The sequence below is a fragment of the Cervus canadensis genome, chromosome 4, assembly GCF_019320065.1.
Source record: "Cervus canadensis isolate Bull #8, Minnesota chromosome 4, ASM1932006v1, whole genome shotgun sequence".
In the NCBI taxonomy this organism is placed as follows: Eukaryota; Metazoa; Chordata; class Mammalia; order Artiodactyla; family Cervidae; genus Cervus; species Cervus canadensis.
In genome coordinates this window covers 76267848-76294711 of record NC_057389.1, presented here as the reverse complement: position 1 = coordinate 76294711, position 26864 = coordinate 76267848, and the positions used below count along the sequence as shown (strand labels likewise).

Below are 26864 nucleotides of genomic sequence, written 5' to 3'. Positions count from 1 at the left end.
GGGGAAGGGTGGAGGAGTGCAGAAACTCTTAACCTCTAAGGCACTAGAGCAGAAGCAGAGAGAGAAATGTTTCCCAAGTTTAGTGAGGAGCCAGAGGATCTAAGGACTTGTCACACTGTTGCATGAATTAACTTTTAACCAGTTAAGGCCTCCTACCAACTACAGATCTTTTTTCACAAGGAAAGAAGAAAAAAATATTTTTTATAATTTTAAAGTAAAACTTCACTTTTCTCCCCTAAAACTTGATTTTTAAGGTCTGTCCTCCTAATCTGTTACCATTACTTTGAGTGCTGTTCTTGATTTTCAATGATTCCCTTACCAGTATGGCAACTGTCATTCGGCCAATGTGTTCTCCAAGGGCTGACCTCTGTCCCCTTAGAGGGGCATCTGCTCTTAGTCCTTCAACCTGCTTGAGAACCCCCAAGATGGCCTCTCCTTTGGCCCTCCTTTTTTCAAGCACATCATGGCAACTTACCAGCCATGCTTCCCTGACATCTAGTTATGCAATGTGTACCAGCTTCAACATTTCATCAGAAAAAGAACCGAGCTTAACTAGACAAAGAGTGTTTTAAGTAACGTCATGCTGAGTTCACATTCTGAGGATTTTTCATTCTGAGGATTTGTGAATTGTCTGTTTAATTTTTATAATAAATTTGCAGCAATGGTTACCAGGGTACCTGTACTTTCCCAAATATACATTTTCCTTTTTTGAGAAAACTGAGAAACTGGCTCATCTTGAACCTTTCTCTCTCATGCTCTTTATAATTTGCTGAACTATTAAAGACAGAAGTTTGGAATGATGCCCACATGTGCTTTCTGCGCCCGCTACATCATCTGGGGCCCTGAGATGTGAAGACAGAGAGAGGCTCTCTCCCCTAGTCCACTGTGGCTTAAGTTTCCTTCTGAGGAAGCTTGCTCTGCATTCTTTTTTTCCTTAAATGTCATTTTGCCTCCACAGAGATGGCATCTTCAGCATGAACACCGGCTGTGAGGACTTGCAATGAGGGAAGAAAAGAAGATGAGGACGACGCTAGGCACTCCCTGCACCACCAGTGCGAGGGAGCCTTCTGAGGACCAGGCTGACGCCTAAGCACGACGCTGACCAGCCAGACTGGGTTCTCACGGAACAAACGGGTCACTCACTCCTTCAGCTGCTTGGTGAGCTTCACCACCTGGGAGGCTAGCGACATGCAGGTCTCCACCACCACCAGGTACCGGGAGCACAGGCTGTGTCCGTGGCGCTCGGCGCTCTGGGAGGGCTTCTCCCCCACGTGGTTCTGCATCGTGACATTTGCTCCATACTCAACCAGGGTCTGTTAGAGAAGGCAGAGACATGTGATCCATCAGGATTTCCCTCTAAACATGATTTAAAAATTTTTTTTTGAAGTATAGTTGATTTATAATGTTAGTCTCAAGTGTGGAGCAAAGTGATTCAGTTTTATATATATATATATTTCTTTTTTCCAGGTTGCTTTCTAATATATACAAGATATTGAATATAAAATATAGTTGCCCATGCTATACAGTGAACTCTTGTTGCTTATCTATTTTATGTATAGTAGTTAGCATCTATTACTTTCATACTCCCAAATGTATCCTTACCCCACCTCCTTCTTCCCTTTGGTAACCAGAAATTTGTTTCCTATGTTTGTGAGTCTGTTTCTGTTCTGTATACAGAATAATTTGTATTATTTTTTAGATTCCACATATAACTGATATCATATAATTGCTTTTCTGACTTACTTAGTATGATCTTTGCTGCTGCTAAGTCACTTCAGTCATGTCCAACTCTGTGTGACCCCATCCCTGGGATTCTCCAGGCAAGAATACTGGAGTGGGTTGCCATTTCCTTCTCCAATGCATAAAAGTGAAAAGTGAAAGTGAAGTCGCTCAGTCCGGCTCTTCGCGACCCCATGGACTGCAGCCTACCAGGCTCCTCCATCCATGGGATTTTCCAGGCAAGAGTACTGGAGTGGGGTGCCATTGCCTTCTCCATAGTATGATCTTTAGGTGTGTCCATAAACATTACTTTTTAATGACTGTTACAGAAGGTTGAGTGGAACTTCTCCTGTTGTTCCAAAACCAGTCACCAGAGTCCACAGCAGGACAGGGTGGGGACAAGGAGCCTCATATACAAAGAGGACTTCTAGTGAGATTTTAGCAGTCAGTATCAGATGCCTCCCTTCAGAACCCACAACAATGCAACCAACCATCCCTACTACTATCAACCCCACCGAGCCTCAGAAGGACACTGGGAAGGAGAGGAGGATGTGTTGTCCTTAGGAGTCCTTTCCTTCATGAGATGATCAGGGCAGTGTCTGTAGTGAGAGGCTCTGTCCCTTTCAATGGGTGGCCTCATGAATTTAGGGATGCCCATAAGAAAAAGAAGGAACTTTTTTTACCTGTTCCTTTTTGGGCAGCACACTTGACCTGGTGCTGAACCTACCCAATCAGAGATACAAAGAACTGGAGAGAATTGTCATGGCAGGGGCCCTTATTCATACCACGTGCCCTGGCGAGGACGTGTCACATAGATTGAGCAGATGTTGTAGAAGGGAGCATGCTGTGAGCTTATTATCACCCGATGAAAACGGAGAAGGTTCTTTAGCAGCAGGAGGCAGTGGGAAGCAACACAGTGGAGGGGCTTGTATGGGGAGGAGACTGCAAGGTCGGGGCCACATCTCCCTGTCAGGTAGCAGTGGGGAGGCTCTAGAGGACCCTCGAAAGACCCCACTCATCACATCCACCAGAGACTCAGCCCCTGAAGGCTGCTCCCGAGGACATCAGTGGCAAACCTTAGTGAGCTAAAGAAGCAAGACAACTTTCAGGGAGATGCCATGACCCCTGCCAGTTAAGCAAAGAGACAGCTGAATTTTGCTCTCCATATTTCCTATTTGTCCTCAACAGTGGAGCCCAGGAGAGAGAGGTGAATAGGAGCTAAGGTGGTGTCTAACAAGCCTGTCAAGCTTCTGTCCCAAGCTCGTTCCTTCTACCCTGAGCTGATCTGGGTTGGGGAGGAGAATACTTTGAATTAGGAATAAGACTGAGATTTTTCAGTTGGTTTGAAGTATATGTTAATAGTCAAAGGCAAAAAGTTAAGGAATCTTGTCAAGGTATCATTAGTATAGGGGAGAAAGATTTGATGGAGCATGGTTGAGATCATTTTTTTTCCTTTTTACTGTACTTTGGCTTGTGTGATCTTAGATCCCTGACCAGGGATTGAACCTGTGCCCTCGGCAATGAAAGCACAGAGTCCTAATCACTGGTATACCAGGGAATTCCCTTACATCGTTAATTTTTAAAAATCAAAACTTTAGTTTTTATGCTGTGGTGACAATAGACTCCACAAAAAGCTGTCACATCAATATTAATCAACTGTCATAGTCTGATATTTTTTGACACTACCAAGATGAGTTTGTAGACCTCCCTCCGGATTTATTTTAGTAATAGATAATGTTTTCTCTACCAGAAATCACTGTTATTTTAAAATTTCTTGACTACTCAGACTCAGAGGTCACTAAGGACCTTCATTTTCCACTCAGTTTAGGATCACTCACCATGAAAAGTCACTGAGCCACTCAGCCCACAGAGTGTCCCCACCTCACACTGAGCTCTCAGAGACACAGCATAAACACACAGTTAGCACTCCCCTTGACTCTGGCCTCTGCAGTTTTCTTTCCAGTGTTTCCCACACTCAGTTCCCTCCTCACATCATAACGACACTTGCTCACTCCCTTTTCTACTTTCAATCTCTTTGTACCTACTTTTTCTCACACCCAGTGGAGAGACTTACTTCCAAGAGTATCCAAGTTTCCACATACATGGTGCCTTGTGCCAAAAATATCATTTGTGTTAAGTGGAGATGAACACGCTGAAAGGACAGACTGCCTCTCCTCACATAGTAAAAAAAAAAATAATTGAAATCTCAAACAGAATTAGTGATATCAGCTGGTTTTCTTTGGCTTGCAGTCATTTATTAGCTGATAAAAGTTTACTCTTTTTTACTTTAAGGCTATTAAATATGATAGTGTTTTGTTAAACGGAGAAATGAAGTTTTCAGTCTTCATTGAATTATTTTTCCTCCACAAAAAGCAATGCTACTCCTTTCATCTTTCTGCAGACCCTGGTAGTAATTTAAATTTCTCTCTTTTCCATATTTGATTTCGCATCACTCCTTTCACAACTGGGTGTCTTAAATTAGAAGATGCACGCTTTGCCAGCAATAGTGGGGAAACTTCCCAGACACTTGGAATATTTCCTGTCAATGTGGCTTTCCACAGAGCAGTTGCTATGTGAGGAGACCCTGTAGAGATCCTTTTGCTATTGCCTCTGCATTCTGGTTTTATTCAGCTCTTGCCTCATATTTACAGCTTTTTCATATCTGCTGTCATTTCCTAATCCTCTCTACCTTTCTGAGCAACTGGTTCTCACTGCCCAGCTTTCTCTTTCAGATACAGTCTACCGGCACACAGGAAAACCTTGCTAAGTGCCTGTTAAGTCTGGAATAAAAGAAATATTACCAAATATGGTGAAAAAGAGCACTGTTTCCTTAGAGTTCTCAAGTGCACATAAGATATTTTGAACTGTATGAACCTGGTGAGGTGAAAGTATTTTCTTTAATCGTGGCCTTCATCCATACATTGTCAATTGTTCTTTTCCTACATTTCAGGCAGATGTGGGAACAAATCCATAGATGTTGGGTCATTTTCAATGATAAGAATGGTGTGATTGGTCAGACTCTGGTAATGATGATTTATGTTCCTAAAGTAAATTCCAGGTCAGTTCTAAACTTTGTTTCAATTCAAAGCTTTTCCTCTCCTTACACCATCATTGTCCCTCCTCCCCTTCAGCCCTCCTCTCTCATTGTTTTGTCAGTCAGGGCCTTATACTTTCTAGCTGAAAAGGCCTATCCAGTTATTTTTTTAAATTTTCAAAAATTGAGTTTGTGTCAGTTTTTGCTATATTGCAAAGTGACTCAGTTATACACATGTAGGTTTTTTTTTATATATACTCTTTTCCATTGTGGTTTATCACAAGATATTAAAAATAGTTCCCCACGCTGCAGAGGCAGGCGGGAGAGGGAAGGCCTGGGAGTCTGGGATTAGCAGATGTTACACTCTTACATACAGGAGGCCCGCCCAGTGTTCACACACACGTGCTCCTCTCAGGGCCCCCGCCAACTGCTGTGAGGGAGGCAGCACTGGTGTGGCTCGGCTCTGGGCAGCTCTGCGTTCAGCTGCAGGACGAGATGCCGACCCCTCTTCTCATAGGAAGCCTGTACTCTCTAAGCAGCCCCCTTGGAGGTCCCCTCAGGTGGCTGCGGCAGGGGGATGCCACCTCCTGTGGCTCCACTCCCCAGGCTCTTTCCATCACTACACACGTGAGACACAGTAAAATTCTCCAGCTATGTTTGGCTAAAAGGGTGAGCCCACCTGAGGCTGCTGGGTGGACTGGCTAGCCAATCAGGGCCCTGTCGAGCCTGCCCACGGGCTGAGGGGGGTCTATATCCAGGGCTTCCTATAATCAGTTCTGGGCTTTTTGAGTGTATTCAAGAAGCTCAGTCCTACTACAAAGAAAGGGAGAAAACCACAGGACCCTCCTCTCCCCCCAGCCTACTACCTGCTGTGTGTGTTTAGTCGCCCAGTCGTGTCTGACTCTTTGCGACCCCATGGACTGTAGCCAGACTCTTTGTGATTCCCTTACCTATGGGATTATCCCGGCAAGAACACTGGAGTGGGTTGTCATGCTCTCCTGCAGGGGATTTTCCCCACTGAGGGACACAACTTGCGTCTCTTGTGTCTCCACTGTGTCATACTACTTGATACGCTAAGGAATTTTTCTAATTGTTTCCTGAAAACTCAGTCCTGTTTATCAGACACTTGGGAAGGCCAAGTGTGCTAATGACAGCAGGAATGGCCCACCTGCCATGTGACAGTCTGAGCGACATCTGTCTGACCGGGGTTTTCTGCTATCTTGAGAACACGGGGTACTTAACACCTACTGTCCTCAGCACTGGGGTTTTCAGGCAATGCTGAAAGGGCAAGAAGAGACCCTGGCAACATCCTGGGACACTCAGGGAGAAACCCAGACAGCTATTTATGCCAATGCTTGTGGGCATTTCTGGAAATACAAATATATCAATTTGATTCTTTATTATCCACTAAAGAGACAAAGTGGACTAAATCTAGACTTTCTCCGAGGGAAACAAATTCCCATTTTCTGTTTTACTACTTGTGGCCCTCATTTCTCCAGAGAAGCGGGGCCTGTGTACCTGTATGCACCCGAGGTAGCCATGCTGTGAGGCCACATGAACAGCACTGTTACCATCTTGGTCCACTTCATCCAGCGAGATGCCCTGCTCTTGCATGAACTGAAGAAGCCACAGCAGAATCTTCTCCTATAAACACAAGGACAAGTTGGAATTAATAGGCTGTCATGCAGAGCCAAATGACTGGAAAAGACCCTGAGGCTGGGGAAGATCGAAGGTAGGAGGAGAAGGGGGCGACAGAGGATGCAGTGGTTGGATGGCATCACCAATTCAATGGACATGGTTTGAGGAAACTTCAGGAGATGGTGAAGGACAGGGAAGCCTGGTATGCTGCAGTCCATGGGGTTACAAAGAGTCAGACATGACTGAGCAGCTGAACAACATGTAGAGAAGCCTAATAAAAAGAGGAAAATAAAACTCCAACATGTGAAGCTTAGATATAGCCAAGCTTACCCTCTGAAGAGAACATTTCCATTCAGTATAAACTGAAAATTCATGCACCTCTGACAAAAGTCAATGAAAGAGAATTGCGCTGAGAATTCAAAGAGCAGAAAGTTATCTCAGAAATGCTCTTGTTTTGCTTCCATATTCTTCAGGTGGAAAAACTGATTCAGAGAAAGTTTGAGCATCTCCTCAAAGTTACACAGTGAGACAGAGTCAATGCTGGAACCAGAATCCAAGTCTTTTGATTTCAAGGCAATATTTCTGCTTATTTTGTTAAATTCTGTTAAATTATTCTGTTAAATTATCTGGTAGCTTTAAGAATATTATAAAACCTTGAACTATTGAGATAACTAGTTTCTACTTTATCACACTTCAACTATGACTTCGTAATCTCATACTTTTCAGTCAACAGGCTTCCAGAAAGGGGAAACATATAAAGTTGTTAAGTTAACCACACTGAAATAAAACTGGGACCATCTTGATTTTTCTGATCAAATGGTGGTGGTATTTGAAAGGTAAAGCTTTCTCTTCTTCTATGTTAAAGAGCACCAAACCTCTGAATACTACCTTTCCAAGGGAAAGACACAGAACAGTCAGTGTGTGTTGTCATAACCTGTGTGCATTTTACCCATTGAGTCTTTTGTGGTATTTTCATGTTATGTTTGGTCTCAGAGAAAGCAGGGGGATGGGATTTCAGTGTTTTAAAATAGAAAAATTAAATATAATGCTAAAAAAATACAAGAGTTGTAAAAACAACAGCATGAAATTTAGTGGGTGGAATTTGACATTTAAAAAGATGATCATGCCTTTCAAAGAGCCTTGAACCTCTCCCTAGCCTTTTAAAGGATTTTTTTTTCCAATTTGCTCGGACTGGTCATGAACTTTTATACTTTTCTGGATTAAATTTGCCTGCACCTTCTGAACATGCCAACTAATCTCCTAAAGGAATGTTGGATCAAAACAGCCAACTCCTTTCATGTTTCTCCCCTCATGTGGGGAACAGGGCACTGTTTATGAAGGCAACTGTGATATCAGGGAGAGACTGAATATTTGCACCACACTTTTTTTCACAGGAGCACGCAGAAAGTAAGCCCTCTAAAGAAAGAGAAGAGAAAATGTCAATACCTGCAACCAACCAAGAATGCACCCTGGGAAAGCAGGGTGAGCGTTAGCTGCAAAAGCAGACAGACCTTGTAGGAAGGGAAACCCTTCAAGTCCTGAGAGAATGAGGTGGGGCAGAGCCCGGAGGCCAGGGCTGGGTGGCTGGAGGTGGATAAAAAAGAGGCCTATGTGCTCTCTTCTTCAGAGGCAAACAAAGAAAGAAAGTTGAAACTGATACCAGAGCAAGTGATGTTTCAAATGCATAAGGGAGAACAACTTCTGTTACTTTTCCTATTTTAGGGAAAAAAAAACCTGAATTACCTTAATTTGGAGACAGATGATCAAACCTTGTGACCTTTTTTTTTTAATTCATTTTTATTGAAGTATAGTTGCTATACAATGTTGTTAGTTTCTACTGTACAGCAGAATGAATCAGTTATACATATACATATATTTCCTCTTTCTAAGATTTCCATCCTATTTAGGTCACCAGAGAGCCCTTGAGTAGAGGTCCCGAGCTAAATAGTAGGTTCCCATTAGTTATCTATTTTATACATAGTAGTGTATGTATATGTCAACCGCAATCCCCCAATTCATCCTCCCTCCCCCTTAGTATCCAAATGTTTGTTCTCTATATCTGTGTCTCTGTTTTGCAAATAAGGTTATCTGTACTATTTTTCTAGATTCCACATACAAAGGATATTATATGATACTTGTTTTTCTCATTCTGACTTACCTCACTCTGTATGACTGTCCCTAGGTTTATCCATGTCTCTGCAAATGGCACTACTTCATTCCTTTTCATGGCTGAGTCATATTCCATTGTATATATGTATCACATCTTTTTTATCCATTCATCTGCTGATAGACATTTAGGTTGCTTCCATGTCCTAGCTAATGTAAACAGCTGCTGCTGTGAACACTGGGGTGCATGTATGGTTTTCTCTGAGTATATGCCCAAGAGTGGGACTGCTGGACCATATGGTAGTTGTATTTTTAGTTTTCTTCAGAATCTCAATACTGTTCTCCACAGTGGCTGCATCAACTTATATTCCCACCAACAGCGTAGGAGGGTTCTCTTCTCCTCCATACCCTTTCCAGCATCTGAATCATGTGATCTTAACTCCTAAAAAGATCTGGATGAGTGGGTATATCTCAAGATCAATGACATGACCAACTGGTTAGAAGTCGATGTCTAAGAAATATCAAGAGGGCAAGTTGCTGTGACTCTATTGGTGAAAAGGACAGCCATGCTATCTTCAAAGGTCATTGGCAAGCTTGTGGTGACTTGGTTTGCTCCATGATATTAAACGTTAAGATTGTAAAGTGGGAGAGATTTTAGAGAAGCATCCAATTCAAACACTCTTATTTTACAAATCAGACAACTGAAGAAAACAACTGGATATTCTTGGATATTCCAGCAGCTTCTTTAGCAAGTAAAGTTCAGAGGGGTTCAAGATAATCAGAAATATTTTATATATATGTTATCAGGCATACTTTCATGATTTCCAGACTCAATTAAATATCATAATGGATATGTGCGTGCTCCACATGCACAGAAAATGCCCTTTACTATAATTCACAGTGTTTTGACTTCTGTTATTGTTGCTCAGACACCAAGTCATCTCTAACTCCTTGCGATTCCATGGACTGCAGCACACCAGGCTTCCTTATCTTGCACTGTCTCCCGGAGTTTGCTCAAATTCATGTCCATTGAGTCAGTGATGCCATTGAACCATCTCATGCTGTCATCCCCTTTTCCTGCCTTCAATCTTTTCCAGCACCAGAGTCTTTTCCAGTGAGTTGGCTCTTCCCATCAGGTGGCCAAAGTATTGGAGCTTCAGCTGTAGTCCTTCCAGTGAAAATTCAGGGCTGGTTTCCTTTAGGATTGACTGGGTTGGTCTCCTTGAAGTCCAAGGGATTCTCAAGAGTCTTTTCTAGCACCACAATTCGAAAGCATCAATTCTTTGGCACTCAGCCTTCTTTATGGTCCAACTCTCATGTTCAGATATAACCACTGTAAAAACCATAGCTTTGACTATATGGACCTTTGCTGGCAAAGTGATGTCTCTGCTTTTCAATATGCTGTCCATGTCTGCCATAGCTTTTCTTCCAAGGACTAAGTATCTTTTAATTTTGTGGGTGCAGTCACTGTCTGTAGTGATTTTGGAGCCCAAGAAAATAAAATCTGTCACTGTTTCCACTTTTTCTCCGTCTGTTTGCCATAAAGTGATGGGACCAGATACCATGATCTTAGTTTTTTGAAAGTTGAGTTTTAGGCCAGCTTTTTCACTCTCCTCTTTTACCTTCATCAAGAAGCTCTTTAGTTCCTCTTTTCTTTCTGCCATTAGAGTGGTATCATCTGCATATCTGAGGTTGTTGATATTTTTAGTAATGGAGTTAGAAGAAATAGAATACTACATCCATAAGAGTAGGAATTTTCCTTTTATAGAAATCTGGGGAAGAACCTATAGAGACCTGGACTTTACAGGGGCTTGATGCCTTGGGAGAACAGGACAAAGTCTGTGTAAGGCAGGAGGTGCCTTGACTCCTGGGGTTCTCCCAGTCATGTGTAGTCCACACTGTTATGATAACCTGCTGCTTTTCTTAGGATGGCCTGGATAATTCTTCCTTATAATTACTCTTAGCAAATTCAATATGCAAGACTTTAATCAAGGAAGAACCATTATCCTAATTCAGGTTAGTTGCTCTGTGGTGTCTGACTCTTTGTGACCCCATGGATTGTAGCCCACCAGGCTCCTCTGTTCAAGAAACTCAAATTCTGGGAGATAGTGAAGGACAGGGAAGCCTGGCATGCTGCAGGCCATGGGGTCAGAAAGAGTTGGACACATCTAAGTGACTGAATAACAGCAGTAACAACATTATCCTATTATCTAAAACAATGTAGGTCTTTGCCCAGCAGGTCAAATTCAGTTTCCTATGCTGCAGTGAACACTTTCATAAGAAGCTATTCAACTGGTTGCACCTTCCCTAGTGGCTGAGATGGTAAAGAGTCTGACTGAAGTGCGGGAGACCTGGGTTTGATCCCTGGGTCAGGAAGATCCCCTGGAGAAGGAAATGGCAACCCACTCCAGTATTCTTGTCTGGAAAATCCCATGGATGGAGGAGCCTGGTGAGCTACAATCCATGGGGTCGCCAAGAGTCAGACATGAATGAGCAACTTCACTTTCACTTTATGCAACTGGCCTGTTTACTGAGAAGTTATATGGAAACGACCATCTCCCCTATGATATGTGCAGAGAGGCACTGCTTAAAGGGATGGGCTGACTATCCACTCTTTAACAACCAAAGTTTAGAACTTCTGAGATGGCATGGAGATGGTTAGAATCCCTTGGTTTGGGTAAGAGCATGTTTAGCATCCTGGAGAAGAAAACGGCAACCCACTCCAGTGTTCTTGCCTGGAGAATCCCATGGACAAAGGAGCCTGGTGGGCTACCATTCATGGGATCACAAAGAGTCGGACACAATGTCGGACACAATGTGCTGAGTGACTAAGTACAATGTTTAGCATCCACTCTCCTAGAAATGCTTTCTGCTCTGATTCTGGAAGACATGCCTGCAGAGACCCACAGTCCTACAGTTTAAACAGCGACTTATTTGACAAATATCCAGTGAAGAGAACAGAACAAACACAGCTACTTCCCCCAACTAAGAAGACCCTGTGAATGTATATCACATATAAATATATATCCATGGTGCCTAGCTCTTCTTTTAGACCTTTAGTGTGTTCTCCCCACATCCCCAGTGACCCCACCCCTGCTGTGTGTGTGTGTATGTATGTGAGAGAGAGAGAGAGAGAGAGAGTGGGGGATATTAAAGAATGTAACTTCAGACCTTCATGTTCCCATAGGTATAGCTTTTAGAGAACATCCAATGTAATCACATGGATGAGGCAGTTCTTCTGTATTATTTCTGTTTTACAGAATGCCTCTCCAATTGACATTCCATCCAATCACCTATATCTATTATATCTATGCATTCAATGTTCATCTAATGAATGAAAACTTACTTTATGTACTAGTTTCCTCTTCTGGGGACTTTTTGCTCTTTTGATAACCCGTTTTAATGTCTTTTGTGCATTCTTAAAGGCAATGGAATTTATTTATAGAGACAACTGTAGTTCTAAAGGAGGCAATTTTGTCTGTGATTATGTCATCAAATCTAACAAGCCATCAATTATAAGATTCATTCCAGTTTTTGAGATGCTAAAATGTGAAAAAAAAAGGCCAGCAATAGTTTCATATTGTCACTTATTGTAAAATAAATGTAGAATCTAGGGACAGTAAAACGTGAAAAAATAATACATCTAAGAATTGATTGAACAGGTTTAGCACTTCCCTGGTGGCTCAGACGGTAAAGAATCTGCCTGCCGATGCAGGAGACCCAGGTTCTATCCCTGGGTTGGGAAGACACCCTGGAGAAGGGAATGGTAACCCACTCCAGTATTCTTGCCTATGAATTCCATGGACAGAGGAGCCTGGTGGGCTATAGCCCATGGGGTCACATAGAGTCAGACACTGAGTGATTAACACACATACAGAGTTGTTTAGGCTGAAAAATGTTTTTTGCCAAACTTATTTTATACTTTACTTATAGGTAAATAAACAATATGCATAGCAATAAAAATCATAAATTGGAAGGTAGCCAATAATCATTAGAGCTGACATTTACCTAGTGTCTACTACAGGCTTCCTGTGACTTTTCTCATTTGAATCTCAGAGCAACCCTGTTAAGAAAGTTCTATTATCTCCATTCTAAAGATGAGGAAACTGAGGTCCAGGGAGACATTTTCTTATCTTTTCTTTTAAAATAAAGAAATATATACAAGGCTCCTGGGCTAGTAATGGTAGGGCTAGGATTTAAACTCAGACCGAGGAGCTAACGTTCTGTGCCTTCTGTATATGAATATCCACCACAGCTCATGACGCATGACCCCTGACTCCATAAAGGACGTGCTCCTTCGGCACCCCTTGGGTCACAGAAATCACATTAACCGCCTGTCAGTCTGTGGGCTATGGAGCTCTGTGCTGGTTATGCTTTTTCAAAGGTCCTTGGAGAGCAGACTCTTGCTTGTGCCAATCAAAGACTTTTCTATGCACTTCCATCTGCAATCATAGCACTTTCAGTGTTGTTTACTTATTTCTGACCCATGACAATGAAATAATAAAGTCAACAGAATATTTCTCCTTTTAAAAAAGTAAACTGCGGAAAAACTATAACACAGCCTGTGGAAACAACCCCCTCATCAGAAGGCCCATCACCATTCATGACCATTCGGAGGAATTCTGAGCTTTTTGTGAAAAAGCGTCTTTTATTTTTTAAATCTGATCAGGCCAAACATTTTAAATGGAGAATGAACAGAAAGAACACATAAGCAAGCGTGTTCTTTCTCAGTAAATGCTTAATGTTATGATGCCTGTTGTTTCCGTAACAGAACTTCTTGACCAAAAGGCACATTAAAGGTTTAGAAACAAAATGAGAAGTTTGATGTTGAAACAGTGACCAACGCACCAAACAGGCCGAAGCCCCCAAGCATGTGAGGGTGGGAGCTTCGCTGGGACCCTGAAGGAGACCATCTGAGCTTTCATATTTGAATAAAACAGTCCAAGTTACACAGGCAGTAGCTTTGACTTGAGATCATTCTGCCTCGATTGTTTCACCAGCAGCATCTCTCCCATGGGACAGCAGAGCAGGCCCATCTGAACATGCGCCCGTCTCTTTCCCTGAGTGTCCCTCATGCGTTCACCTTCATGCTCCCCGGGGCCGGTTCTGCTAGGTACTATCAGACAATGAAGTAATTGCCCCCTCTGAGACTGTGTGTCAAGAGGAGGAAAATCAATTCCTGTTACCCAAAGATCTATCACTCCAGGAGACCACTAAAAACTGCTGGCTACCCCGTGGTTCTGGAGTCCTTACAGGTCATTTTTACCAGAAAAAGGATGCCAACTGTGAGTCAAATAGAGCCCATTCTTTTGAGAATCTACAGGAGGGGCAGAGGGTAACTAAAATAAACCAGGAGAGAAATTTTCCTCTGTACTGTCCTTTCCAAAAGGTATTTACTGAAGAAACAAAAGCAGAACACACTCAAGTGCCTGCTCGATGTAGAAAAACCTGCATGTGCTGAATCCATTAGAAAACTGTTCAGTAACAGTCTTCCTTGTGAAAATATTAGGCTTGCAGTGGTTCCAAGTTCAGCATCTCCGCAGGTTATCTGTTACATAGTGGCTGTGGCAGATGTAGGATGGCTGGGCTGAGTTTGCAGTCCTGATGGGTGTCTACATTTTCCACTTGGGTAGGAATGCTCTCCTGAAGGCACTGCTGGGGTACCCTGCTCAGAGCTGTACTTGAGGTCATTAAAAATGCTTATCAACTTGAAATAACAACCTGAAGACTGATACTAACATGAAGCAAATGTTTGACATGGCTCTTCGCAAAGGTCACTAATTTCTGTATTTTCCTCTACTCCAGCCAAATAAACCACACTATCACCTGACCAAATCCCAGAAATGGCACTTTCTTTTGTTTTGTCCCAATGGCTTCAAAGTTATGAGACTCCTGCTGTGAGAGCTGAAGAGAGAAACTGGCACCTCTAAGCAACATTTCCCGGGACAAAGAATACCAGATGCCCTGTTATTGACTTAAAGTCTCAGAACAGCAATGCAATCCTTCCCTCCTTTTCTTTGGCAAGCTCTTCCAAAACTGCAGTCAGCTTTTCCACTGATATCTGAAACTCCTCTTTACATAAGCAAATGAAATCAGGGGTGTGAAACAATTATTCAGGCAATTTGAGAATAAATAAAATTTTCATCTTATACTGAGAATGATTTATGGGAACTATTTGTCTTCATACTTCTTTTGGTCATTTGAAAATACTATTCTCCCTTCTGCTGGCCTAAGCCAAAAAAGAGCATCTTTAGCAAATACTTATTAATTCTTATGGTAGTTCATAGAACACCATGGCTGGGGCTCATAAGTGCAATACACAAAGGAAATGAAGCAATTACTTCAAAGACAGTGGCTTTTACAAATTTTAAATGTTCTTGCTTCTTTCTTCATTCCATAAATTTAGTACCATGAGTTTGTGTTTAAGATATTCCAAATATCACAACATATTGTTAGATAGAATTATTAAAAAAAAAAAAAAAAAAGGACTCCTGCAGCTATATCAGTTCCACTGCTACACAAAGTATATACCCGGATGGAGGAAAAAAACAGAATCTGGCCCCAAAGTCAAAGGACCTGAGTTGAGATCCAGCCTTCTCTTACTGGCCACTAGACCACATGCTGGCCACTTAAACAATTTCCTGTCTTCAGTCTCCTCATCTATAGACCAGGGATAAAAACAACAGAATCCAATAATGTTGTTTCAAAGACTAAGTCAGATAATGTACGCAAAGTCCAATGGCATGGTGCTTGATACGTGTAGGAAACATTACACACATATATTAATTGAAGTTAGCATGGCATATTATAAAGCATCACCTACCATGAACCCCACTAAAGAAAGGTTGTGGCAATATTCTGAGTCTATTTATAAATTTGAGACTGTCATGCTTGAAAAAGTATAATCTCTTGTTGACAACACCACAATTTACTGCCACTGGGAAAGTTTATGAAGCCAAAGGGATACGGTTATAAGAATGAGAAGCAATTTTCTTTGCCACAAACAAATGTGATTAAATCTATTTTAATGCACTGCTGACTTTATTTATATTTTCTTAAGGCTGAGATTGGCATTTTGTGGTTCCAGTTTTTTTTTTTTTTAAGATTATTTATACTCATCCTTCTCAAAGGGAGTTAGTGATGATTTTTTTTACTGCCTACACTGGATTGTAATCTGCATACATCAATTACTCACACTGGGATTTCCTAATGTAGAAACTGACTGTAACTGAGACTTTGTTTGCATGAGTGCTCATCTTTTTTTTTAAAATTCTCTAATTCTTTGTTGAAAATGATAAAACAAGCTTTGAATATATAAAAAACATGAACAGAAAGACTCAATGCTGTAATTATTACCAAATTAATCTGAAAGTAAAATTTAGCAATGACAATTAAAATCCCAATAAAGATGGTTTAACTGCATGTGAACAGCCTATTTTGGAAAAGAAAACATGTATGAATATTTAAGAAAATTTTAGGTAAGTGATTGTTTTGCTAATCGTTAATGGAGCAAGACTTCCTCAATTAATGTCTTACTAAAGATTTGCTTTTTAATTTTGGGTTCAAGAAAATATATCATTTTTCCTTTCCACAAAAGTTAAATTTGTTTATGTCAGGAAATTTGGAAAGAAGTGAAAAACATAAAAAAAGAAAATAAAAGCCACTTATAATTCTGAGTGATAATTACTATAAACATGTGGAGACAGTTTTTTTTTTCTAGTCTTATTATTCATTTCTCTTTCTCTCTCTCCAAAGTTCAAAGTTGGTACCAAATTACAGGAACAGTTTTGCATCATATATTTTAACTCAATATTATATAATGAATATATTTCTGAAAAAGTCATATGAACATATGAATGTTTTATTATTTATCCAATATTCTATCATGAAATATTTAGGTTTAACAAAATGGCAATCCACTCCAGTATTCTTGCCTGGAGAATCCCAGGGACTGGAGCCTGGTGGGCTGCCATCTATGGGGTCACACAGAGTCCCAGACACGACTGATGTGACTTAGCAGCAGCAGCATAAATCTTTGAATACATCTTTGATGATTTTTTAGGTTTGGATTTTGATATACTGAAAATTTAAAATGTGGTAGATTACACAGTATGCAAAGAGAAAATAATTAAAAATTTCTTCATACCTGACCAAAACAACCTGCGTAATGAATAAGGCTTGGAAAATCCTTAGAACAACTCAATTCAGCAATGGCTTCTGTTTCACTGACCATCCAGCGTACACACTCCAACTGACCATTCTGGATTAAAAAGAAAAAAAAAAAAGAAACTGAAGGTAATTTAAGTTTAAAAGTTACCTCACAGGTGGCATTTTTACCAAGAAAAAAAATCACATGAATTTTAGCTTTTACTTCTGGCTTAACTCATTTATAATAAATGTATACCATACCTGTGATCAGTAATTTTTACTCTAAATCAACTGCATAGTTTTACTTAAATATGTTCTCATAATTTCATCAGTTATTTTAAAATCAATTTATTAAAGTATAATTTGCTAACTATAAAATGTACTCTTTTAAAAGTACAATTTGAATTTTTGACAAGTATATTCTCCGGTAGCTATACCTCCAATCGAGACATAGAACATTTCCACCCCTGCCCCCTCATTTCTACTTCTCCTTTGTTCTCATACCGCTTTGCCCACATGACCACTCTGATTCCTATCACAGCAGAAGAGAATATGCACTCTTTAACATCTGGTTTCTACCTACATAATGCTTCTATTTACATAAGCTACTGCTTGGAGATAGCTTATTTCTTTTTATTGCCAAGAAGTATTCCACTGCATGAATATACTACAATTTATTTATCCATTAACTCTTAGAACTGACTTTTTCTCTTGATAAGTTAGAATGTGAGGAGTCCAAAATGAAGAAAAGGAAAGTAATCCCAATACTACTTTCACTGAAGGGGCCTTCTCTGACTTGATGCTCACAGGAGACCTTTTCTCCTATGCTGAAACCCACACTGTGCAAACCAGAAGACAGCTGAGACATACCCGACCTAGTGATTAAGACCCAGACTTTGGACTGGATTTAAATCCTTAATCCACCACTTAGTTACAAGACCTTGAATAAGCTTCTTCTTCTCTCTGATACTCAATTTTCTGATCTATGAAATAGCAGGGGTTAGAAGCAGCTACCTTATGGAGTTACTGTAAAGATTAAATGAGGCGAAGCATGTCAGCTTCCTAAGCACACAATACCTGTTATCTTATATTAAAATGCTATCTTAGATCCTCATAATAACTCCAGAAGACAAATGAGACATTCAGCTGCTTTCCTGGTTTACACAGTGTGGGATCTTAGCCCAGGAGAAAAGAACTATGGTGAGTGTGAAGTCAGGGAAGCCTATACTGAAAATAAGACAGGAAGTAATCCGCTCATTCTTCTCTTACTCTGGAATTTCAAGTAGTCAACTTGTAGCTAATCTCATGTAGAAAACTCATCTAGCATGATTAGTACCTGCTGAATAGCTTCCCGGTGCCCCACTCAGCTCTGTCTCCTCCCATTTCTTCCCTCCTTGCTGCCCAAGGAGCCTGATGTCTATGGGTTGATTCCCTTGGGCCCTGGCTTTTGACTGGGTTTGGCTGATGGAAAGCAGTAGCAGGAAGAGAGACAGTGTTTAAGGTTCCCTTTGTTCCCAACTCCCCCTTAGTGGATATGCCACTGGTCTGCTGAGTCCTATCAACCAGTCAAAGGTCAAAAGTCAGCAGTTCTACTCAATCCTATCTCAGGTCCTTCCCCTGCCCTTTTAGGCTCTGGAGTGGTAAATGTGCTCTGGTTGTTACTGACCCCAATATATTGTACTTTCCTTCACATGCTCCCTATACCTACACCTCATCCATTTACCCTCCTTTTGCATATAAATCATTCATTATGGCCTCTCCTTAAATTACACAATTTGAGCATGCAGTGTTTCTTAGGAGAATTTAAAAAACAAAACAAAACAACCCACTGATACAATGTGCTTCATTCCCTCTGAATGAAGAAAGGAAAAGGAGCCATGCTGAGCATCTATGAGCAAGACAATCTACATCAATGGGTATTAACACAGAATGCAGAACTATGAGACAAGAGTCCTGATTTTAGTAATAGCAGTTAGTCTTCTCTCTCTCTGGTTAGTCCGACTAAAGGTTTGCTAATTTTTAAGCAGCTTTTTTATGAGACCAAATTTGGTTTTGCTGATTTTCTCTACTGCTTTTCTATTGTCTATTTCATTTATTTTTGCTTGAAAAGTTTTAGATTTCCTTCTACCTACTTGCTTTGAATTTAGTATTTTTCTAGTTTTGTGAGGTAGATTAGGCTATTAATTTGAGATCTTCCTCCTTCTCCTTCTTTTTTAAACACAGGCATTTACTAAAACATATATTTCCCTTTAAGTAAGCTTTAGGTGCATATTTAAATGTAGGTATGTTGCATTTTCATTGATCTCCAAACAGCTTATAATTTTCCTTGTAATTTCTCTTTTGATATAATGATTATTTTGGACTGTATTAATTCTATATACTTGTGAATATCTTAAATGTCCTTCTGTTATTAATACCTAATTGCATTTCATTATAGTTAAAGACAAAAACTTTGCATGATTTTAATTACTTTATATTTATTGAGATCTGTTTTATGACCCAACATATGGTCTATAAGAGAGAATATTTTGTGTGCACTTAAAAAAAAAATGCATGTTTCTGCTATTGGGTAGAATGTTCTGTTAGACGTGTTAGGCTTAGTTCATTGAAGAAGAAACATTTAAACAAATAAAAAGTTGCCAGAGAAGTAAAAGGAAATATTATATCATTACCATGAGTTTGAAAGCCATATCATTTGTCATTAATAGAACTACCAACAAAACAAAAATCTTATTAAGTTCTAGTTGGAAATTTTTACTTGCTAACATCCCTGAGCTTTGGGTCACACATTGTATATTAAAAAGGAGTATCAAAAAAAAATAAAAAGGAGTATCAGTAGGTTATGTATTTTCTCACCAGACCAGCATTTTGTCTTTGGGCTTATTCAGAAATTAAAAGAAAATTAAAGTTATTTCATTACAAATCTGTTTAGATTCTGAATTTTTGTTTTGGCTCCATGTTAGAGAACAGATTGTTTTCACCTTTTTGAAACTTTCTTTACAATTATTTTGCTTAACTGTTCCCAAACGGCACTTAATAATACCTTGAACTCCCACAGTATCTAGTGTTGGGTCCCCCAGAAAGCACTCAATAAATTTTGCATGGAGCTGGCAAGAATTTATGATGTTCCATTTAAGGAGTTTAAGTGTGGGGGGAGATGTTCTTTAGCTTTGGTATGACTTCAGAGCCCCTTTTCTAATGTAATCTTCTTATTTGATATCCTGTCTCTGACTCTGCTTCCTGTCAGCCAAGTCATATCATCTGAGCAACTTCTGCCCATTTGTACCAAGTTTGTTTGTCTTTAATGACAGCAGGGCTCTCCAAAATGTGCTTAACGAGGTGAATCACCACCAGTTAGTTACCAGTGTTCAAAACAAGGTCTTAAAATGGAAGAATGATGACTTCTTGGGACTCCCTCAATTTCTTCAATGTCCATCACAATACACTAATGAACTGAGGCAGGACATGTGTCAGGACAGGATCGCCAAAGGGCAAGGCACGTGTTACAAAATATTTGTATTTACCGCTTTTGTAAATTCTAGATTAAATGAAGGAATAAAAGAACACTTCCAGGGTTGGCTTAATGACCACTAAATTTCTTAGGTACCTTTCTACTTTGAAGATTCTTACTCTATCAAAACAAGCATTTGGGCACACAAATTAACAAATTTTATACAATTATGTGAGTGTGTTAGTCTCTCGGTCGTGTCCCACTCTTTGCGACCCTATGGACCGTAGCCTGCCAGGCTCCTCTGTCCATGGGATTTTTCCAGGCAAGAATACTGGAGTGGGTTGCCATTCCTTTCTCCAGGGGATCTTCCCGACCCAGGGATTGAATCTGGGTCTACCACACTGCAGGCAGACTCTTTACCGTCTGAGCCACTAGGGAAGACTTAACTACAATTATGTAGTTAAGATATATTCAAAACCCACCACTAGTGAGGAAAACTAATGAGCACTGTATTTTATAAATACTAAAATGACAAGGTAGATGTCAGCAATCACTGGCACTGAAAGAATATTTTAGTCATGACTGACATTCCCACTGATTACCAAACCCAATTCTTGCCTTCCCCCAGGATTCTGACATGGGCCTAGATCCTGAATTTACCATCCTGCACTGGTAACTACCTGCCTTATCCACCAGGCTATCAGTTCCTTAAGAAAAGAGACTATGTCTCATTCACATGTGTTTTGCCAGCACCTTAAAACAATGTCTGGTGGACTCAAAAACACTGTTTAACTTTACTGAATTTTCACTCACATTTGTTTTTTCTTTTTTCTTGATGGCAGTTCAGCTCTTATTTGACATAGCATCATTGCCAACTAACAAAAAATGATATCTATCCACTGGGTCATGGATTTCTTATATGATCAGAAAACCTAATCACTGAGTAATATTAAACACAATAGAAAACAACTTTTTAATAATGTAAAACTTTGCTGAATAATAAATAAATTGAAGATACAAAAATTTAGATTTGCATAAGAGGTATACAGGGGAAGGAAATTGCTTTTCAAATATAACATGTTCCTTAGTGAATTCACAAACAGACTTTAACTAGCAAGTTCCTCTAGTATATTTCAATATAATTCTATTTGTAAAAATTATGATTATTCAGCTTATAGAAGCCCTAACTATTAAGCAAAGCAAAGTACAAATGCAGAAGCACAAGATATATTATATTTCCCTACATTTCACTTCTGGCTTCTTAATAAATGTGACTGAATTCCACATTTATTTGCCAAAGATCTTAAAAGTAATTTTAGTTTAATAGCTAACCTTCTAGTGATGTGTTACATTTTACAGAGGCACTCACTACAGTGCTATAAAAGACCACATTTTCCTGTATCACTGTTTCTAGGTTTTAACTCTATCCCAGTCAGCATTAATTTGCCTAGTTTTTGACAGATAACATACTGTGCTCTGCGAGAGCCAAACTTAAACTCAGCACTGATATTCTAAAGAACTCCTGATAATGCAGACACTTCAACTTCAGATGTAATCCATTAAAGGTCCACTTTATTATCTGAAATCCTCCTGAGTGCTAGGCTAGCATGCCTTACCATACACCTTTTCCCCATTCGTCTTGCTCATTTATACTCACATTAGGGAAAAAAAAATGAAACAGCCTCACATAGATCCAGGGGTGGTTAAGAATCCAAACTTCAGTCACCATGGATAACAGAAGTTCTTAAAATGGCAACAGATCATTTTCCTTTCTCTTTATTAGCTATTTTGATGCTTACCCTAAATTGGAATATAGTCTCAAAATCTCAAAGCAGTTAGTGACTGAGATGGTTAACCTTTTAAATGCAGTAGGTTCATTTGCTGTTTGCTTGGAACACCACTCTTAAGTTTACTTAACTTTACTAGAAATCTTACAAGACAGGAACATGTGGAGGGCCCAGCCCCAAACAGTCACCTTGATGGCCAGGCCTGCTGGAGTCAACTTTTCCACATTTCGCTCGTTGAGGCAGTCTTCTCCCATCAAAGAAGTGAGGTGCTGCAGACACTCTGCATGTCCCTGTGATGCGGCAACGTGTAAGAGATTGTTTCCACTTTCGTCATGAATTTTGTCTAGATTGTCGGCAGCTAGGTGTGGCTGTACACATAGTAAGATGAGGAAAACGTAAGTCAATAAAACAGAATGAGAAGCTGTGGGGGTTTTGCTCTGGGCCTTGGGAAGAAGAGATGCGCTTCCAGAAGCCCTGGTGACAGCCACGGGGTTGTAATAAGTCAGAATTCCTTGCTATGAAAGCACAGGAATGCTCAAGTGACTTACTTTCATGGGAGACGGGCAACCGAGATGAGTCAACGAGTCTGTAGAGGCTCCAAGCCAGCTTTCTAACAACTTATGGTAACCAGCAGGTTTCCTGTCTGTCTCTTCCACTCCTGCTATCTTCTGAGGGCCAGACTCTGCTTTATTCCTTGTGGTAGGTTTGTTGAATGAATGAACTACCTGTCATAACCATCTGCTTTGCCTTGAGCTTTGGAGAGCTGGCTCTGATGGCAAGCCTTATGATGGGTGCTGTAGTCTGTGCTCCCCCGGGCACCTCCAGACACTTTCACCCCTAAACAAACTCCTGGGCAGCTGGAAGCTCTACTTGGATTCTGGTTTCTTCACCTCGAGTGAAGTTCAGTGCCCTGAGCGTAACTCATTGATAAAGACTGTTGGGTAAATTGAGAGGTGTTACCATTTGGGAAACATAAAAACATGGGAAAGATAAAAGAAAGGAATGAACCAGAGAGGAAGAGCCAGGAGAAATGGAAAAGACATTTTCAAGAGACAAAAAAAAAAAAAAATTTACTTGACTTAGTAAAATTGTTCAATGATATCATCCTATTATAACACTAAAATTTGTGGTAATAGACCAAGTGCATTATATTTATCTAGCACAGATTTACCCTGAGTAGAATCACATGGCCAAGATGTGATGATTTTCCTTGAATGAGACTTTAATTAACACCACAGTGTCAGCTCAGGCTTACTACTGTTTGATCCATGTCTGGAAGCCAGGAAAGAACAATGTAGGCAGATGGAATGTGATTTCAGTTTAGTTTTCTCTGAGCCTAAGCAGAACAGACTTTTCTTACATCATGTTACTCTGTGTCTAGAGTCTCTGGAAAAGCTTCTTCATGCTCCCTAGACATGCAGACCTGGAACTAAATAAAAACTCCATGTGGGTCAGAGGGCAATCAAGCTCTAGGGTAAGTCTCTATCTGCAAATGCTTTCAAACGTCCTGGTCCAAGTCTTCTGAATAATGATCAGGATAAAACAGAAGACCCTCTGTTCATGTATCTGGCAGGTTCCCCATCATCAAGGAACTGACATCCCCACAAATAACTCAGTGAGAGCACTGGGGACCATTTGAAAAGCTAAAAGAAAGACATTAAGATTCATATTTTTAAAAGTGCTGGACTTTTTTTGGTTTTGCTTTTACTTGCGACTACATGTCCTTATTACAGTTGAATTCATGCACAGTTGAAGTGAAATAACACTCCCTCTATAGCCATTTGTTTTTCCTTATATTAACCACCTAACTTTTAATTTTAAAACTCCAAAGTCACATCGCCCAACAAAAGCCATTGCGAAAAATTGGAACAAAAGCACCATCATTCTGTTACTGGTGAACGGAGTTGATGAAACTGGAGTTCTAGACGGTTAGTGTGTATACTGAATTAGTTCATACTCACCAGGAGAGATATTTGCCCTTCTTTAACAATGTTCAAGATGCTTTTCACTTTTTTCAGGTACTCGTTCCTTTCTTCGGGTCCCTGGGAGCTGGTCCAGTTCATGCCGCCAACCTGCTCCTCAGGTTTGGGGTCCGTTGCCGAGGGCTGCAGATGGAAGGCCCTGAGCTGGCAATCTGGTGCCATAGCCTTGTCAACTTTCCGACTGTGAGGATCACTGAAGGTCTTGTGTAGGAAGTCCTTACCCTGGTCTTCAGGCTCATAAGCAGAGCCACATTTAACGAGAGGAGGAGAACTCTCCGATTCCTCAGGGGAGAGCTTCTGTTGGTCCTGGACAACAGAGGACGCTTTTCTCAAGTGAGGGCTTTTCACAGGAGAAAGAACACAAAACGGTGTCATGTTAGACGGGGAGCTCTCGGCACTTCCTGTAGGGCAGGCTTTGCCGGAAAGGCCGTTAATGCTTGTGCATAAACCCAAAATCCTTTTTTCCGAAGTCGCCTTGGTGAAAGAGGCCAGCTGCTGACTGGATTTGATGTAAGGCACGTCGAGAATCTCATCCATGTCGAGGTCATAATGTTCCAGCTCCCCCAGCAGGGCGCTGGGCTCCGTGCTCTTCCTCTGGGGGCTGCCCTCGCCAGCTCTGGGGCCGAGCTCCTCGGGCTGGGGGCCTGGGTCAGGATCACCCCCTTTCTGGTACTCTGCCTTTTGGTTCTTTTGATCATCACTTTCATTGTTCTCCAGAGTCTCTGGCTGGTGTTTCAAGGGGGACACTCTTTTCACTGGGCGGAACTTACTATACACATCGGCGATTCCTGTGGGCTTCTGCGTGTTTGTAATAAGAGTTGAGACACCACAATTCCAGCCAGAGCTAGACACTGTTTTAAAATAAATTAAGAGAGGGGACTATTAAATTGAAACACTGAAAACAGCAAGGCCATGTAGGCAGACACGATCCACTCAAGTTGTGCTCAAAGGAAGTCTGGGTATTAAGGAACAATTTAAGAGAGAATGTAGACCATAAAACAGTTTGTACTTACCCTTGAAAAACAGTGAATGCTAAAAGAAAGTTACCATGTATTGGCTCGGAATTAATTCATGTAGTAATAATAGTAGAAGCAAACAGTAAAAGAAAACAAACCCAGACAGACACTCTGTTTTATTCCCTGAGTGGTTATACCTCCTTGACAGTATGCTGATACTTGCCACCACTCTGAAAAACAGAATTGGAGGACAGGATCCTTTGCATTTAATAAACTTCCAAACTAATTCAGGGAGAGAAGGTATGTACCTGCATATGTGTGTGTGTGCACACACACATAGGTATACCCTTAGAGCTCATGAAGTCTTGGAGAAAGAAGGGGTAAATGATTTAATATTGGGCAAACTTAAACTGAGAACTATTGAGTGATTTGCTAGGTGATCTGTTAGATGGATCAAGGAAAGAACAGGAAGGCATGGAATGGTCAGGACTGGCTGGACCGTGGGAGATAAGCCACAGTGGAGTTCATCCCACCCTAGACTGAGTATCCAAGTCAACCATAGCTCATGGGCATTTGACGGTGCTTTCTGGCATATGACCAGCAACATAACACACTGCCACGTCACAAGGAACATGCTCTTTTAGAGTCTGCCCTCCATCATTTGGAAAGCTGGAAATGAACAGGAGGAAGTTGCAAAGGGAGGGTGAAGCAGGCAGACTAGTATTTTTTTTTCCCCCTTCTCATTTCTGTGCAAAGTTCAGATAAAGATTGTATAGTCTGCGTTTGAGTGTCTGGTTGGGATGACGTGTCAAGCGAAACAGCAACACATCCAGAGGTGAAAGTTAAGCACCACTTCCTTCCACAGGGAGCCTCATATGACCAGCTGCCCCTGCCTCCCCTCAGAGGCTGACCGAGCAATGGCCTCCTCCCTCGGGCTTGATGATACAGCTTCCTCTCTGGGACACTCCTCTGACTAGACAGATGACCCTGCACCCTGGTAACTTGCAGGCCACTGATTTATGGACTCTTACTCCTTTCCCACTTAGTTTATACCATCCTCCACCAAAGGCGTGAGGTTTCAGGATATGCCTTCCCACTCGGCATCTCCCATCTCTGTCTCCTCTTCTAGAACGGTAGCAGGTGGGAAGTGTTTAAACCGAGGCACCTGTGTGTGTCTGTTCTTTGCCAGCGAGCACAACCCAAAAATGGGCTTCCCAGGTGGTGCAGTGGTAAAGAATTCCATCTGCCAATAGAGGAGATGCAAGAGACGGGGGTTCGATTCCTGGGTCAAGAAGATCCCCTGTGGGAAGAAATAGCAACCCAGTCCAGTATTCTTGCCTGGAGAATACCATGGACGGAGGAGCCTGGTAGGCTCCAGTCCATGTGGTCTGAGTGACTGAGTACACACACACACAGCACAATCAGACACTAAAGGATCCTGAGAAGAGGGTATATTCAGGACTGTAACTTCTGCAATAGCCCCTGCTATCACTGATTCTTGGGGTGAAAGTGGCATACTAATGATTTAAAGTTCCCCAAATTTAGACCTGGCCATTCTTCTTCCTACTACAATGTGTTCTCAAGGGATTCAGGTTCTCAAAGGATTCAGGTAAGTTCCAGAGTCAAAACAAGATGCGAGTGAGCGTTCTAAGCCTGAATGCGAGATACCTATTGGTGGGTGAGTTTTTCCCCCCGGTGGACCACAACTTTGCTTGTGGTCTCAGAGGGTCTGCACGAAGCGATCCTTCTCTGAGGACTTTCGGGAACCTACGAGAACACTGTCAGATGTGGAATGAGGCCAGGATTCTGTCTAGTAAGAAACAAGTGTTAACTGAGAATATTCCAGAAGGGAAGGGAGGTATCTAGATGCTCTTAAGCTGCTGCTCCTCTGCCTTTAGCTAACTCTGGTTCTTACATGTATACAGTTCTTGACACAGAGCAGACAATTAACAAATGCTAGTATCTGAGTTTGAATCTCACTCTGTACAACACAGTAAATTTCTTTAAAAATGCCCAAAGCATCCTTCTGAGGGATTCACAGCT

The 26864-nt window shown here is 41.0% G+C and overlaps 1 protein-coding gene across 8 annotated transcripts in view; it reads right to left on the bottom strand.

Moving 5' to 3' along the window:
- LOC122440083 (synuclein alpha interacting protein) overlaps positions 1-26864 on the bottom strand; it is a 153853-nt gene that overhangs the window by 18752 nt on the left and 108237 nt on the right. For all 8 annotated transcript variants that reach the window (XM_043465898.1, XM_043465897.1, XM_043465896.1 and 5 more), the window contains 5 exons: positions 23845-24716; positions 22072-22251; positions 16644-16757; positions 6272-6397; positions 1144-1313 (listed from right to left, as the gene is read on the bottom strand). In XM_043465898.1, the coding sequence (XP_043321833.1) occupies positions 1144-1313; positions 6272-6397; positions 16644-16757; positions 22072-22251; positions 23845-24716 (1462 nt within the window). The remainder of the gene's footprint in view (positions 1-1143; positions 1314-6271; positions 6398-16643; positions 16758-22071; positions 22252-23844; positions 24717-26864) is intronic.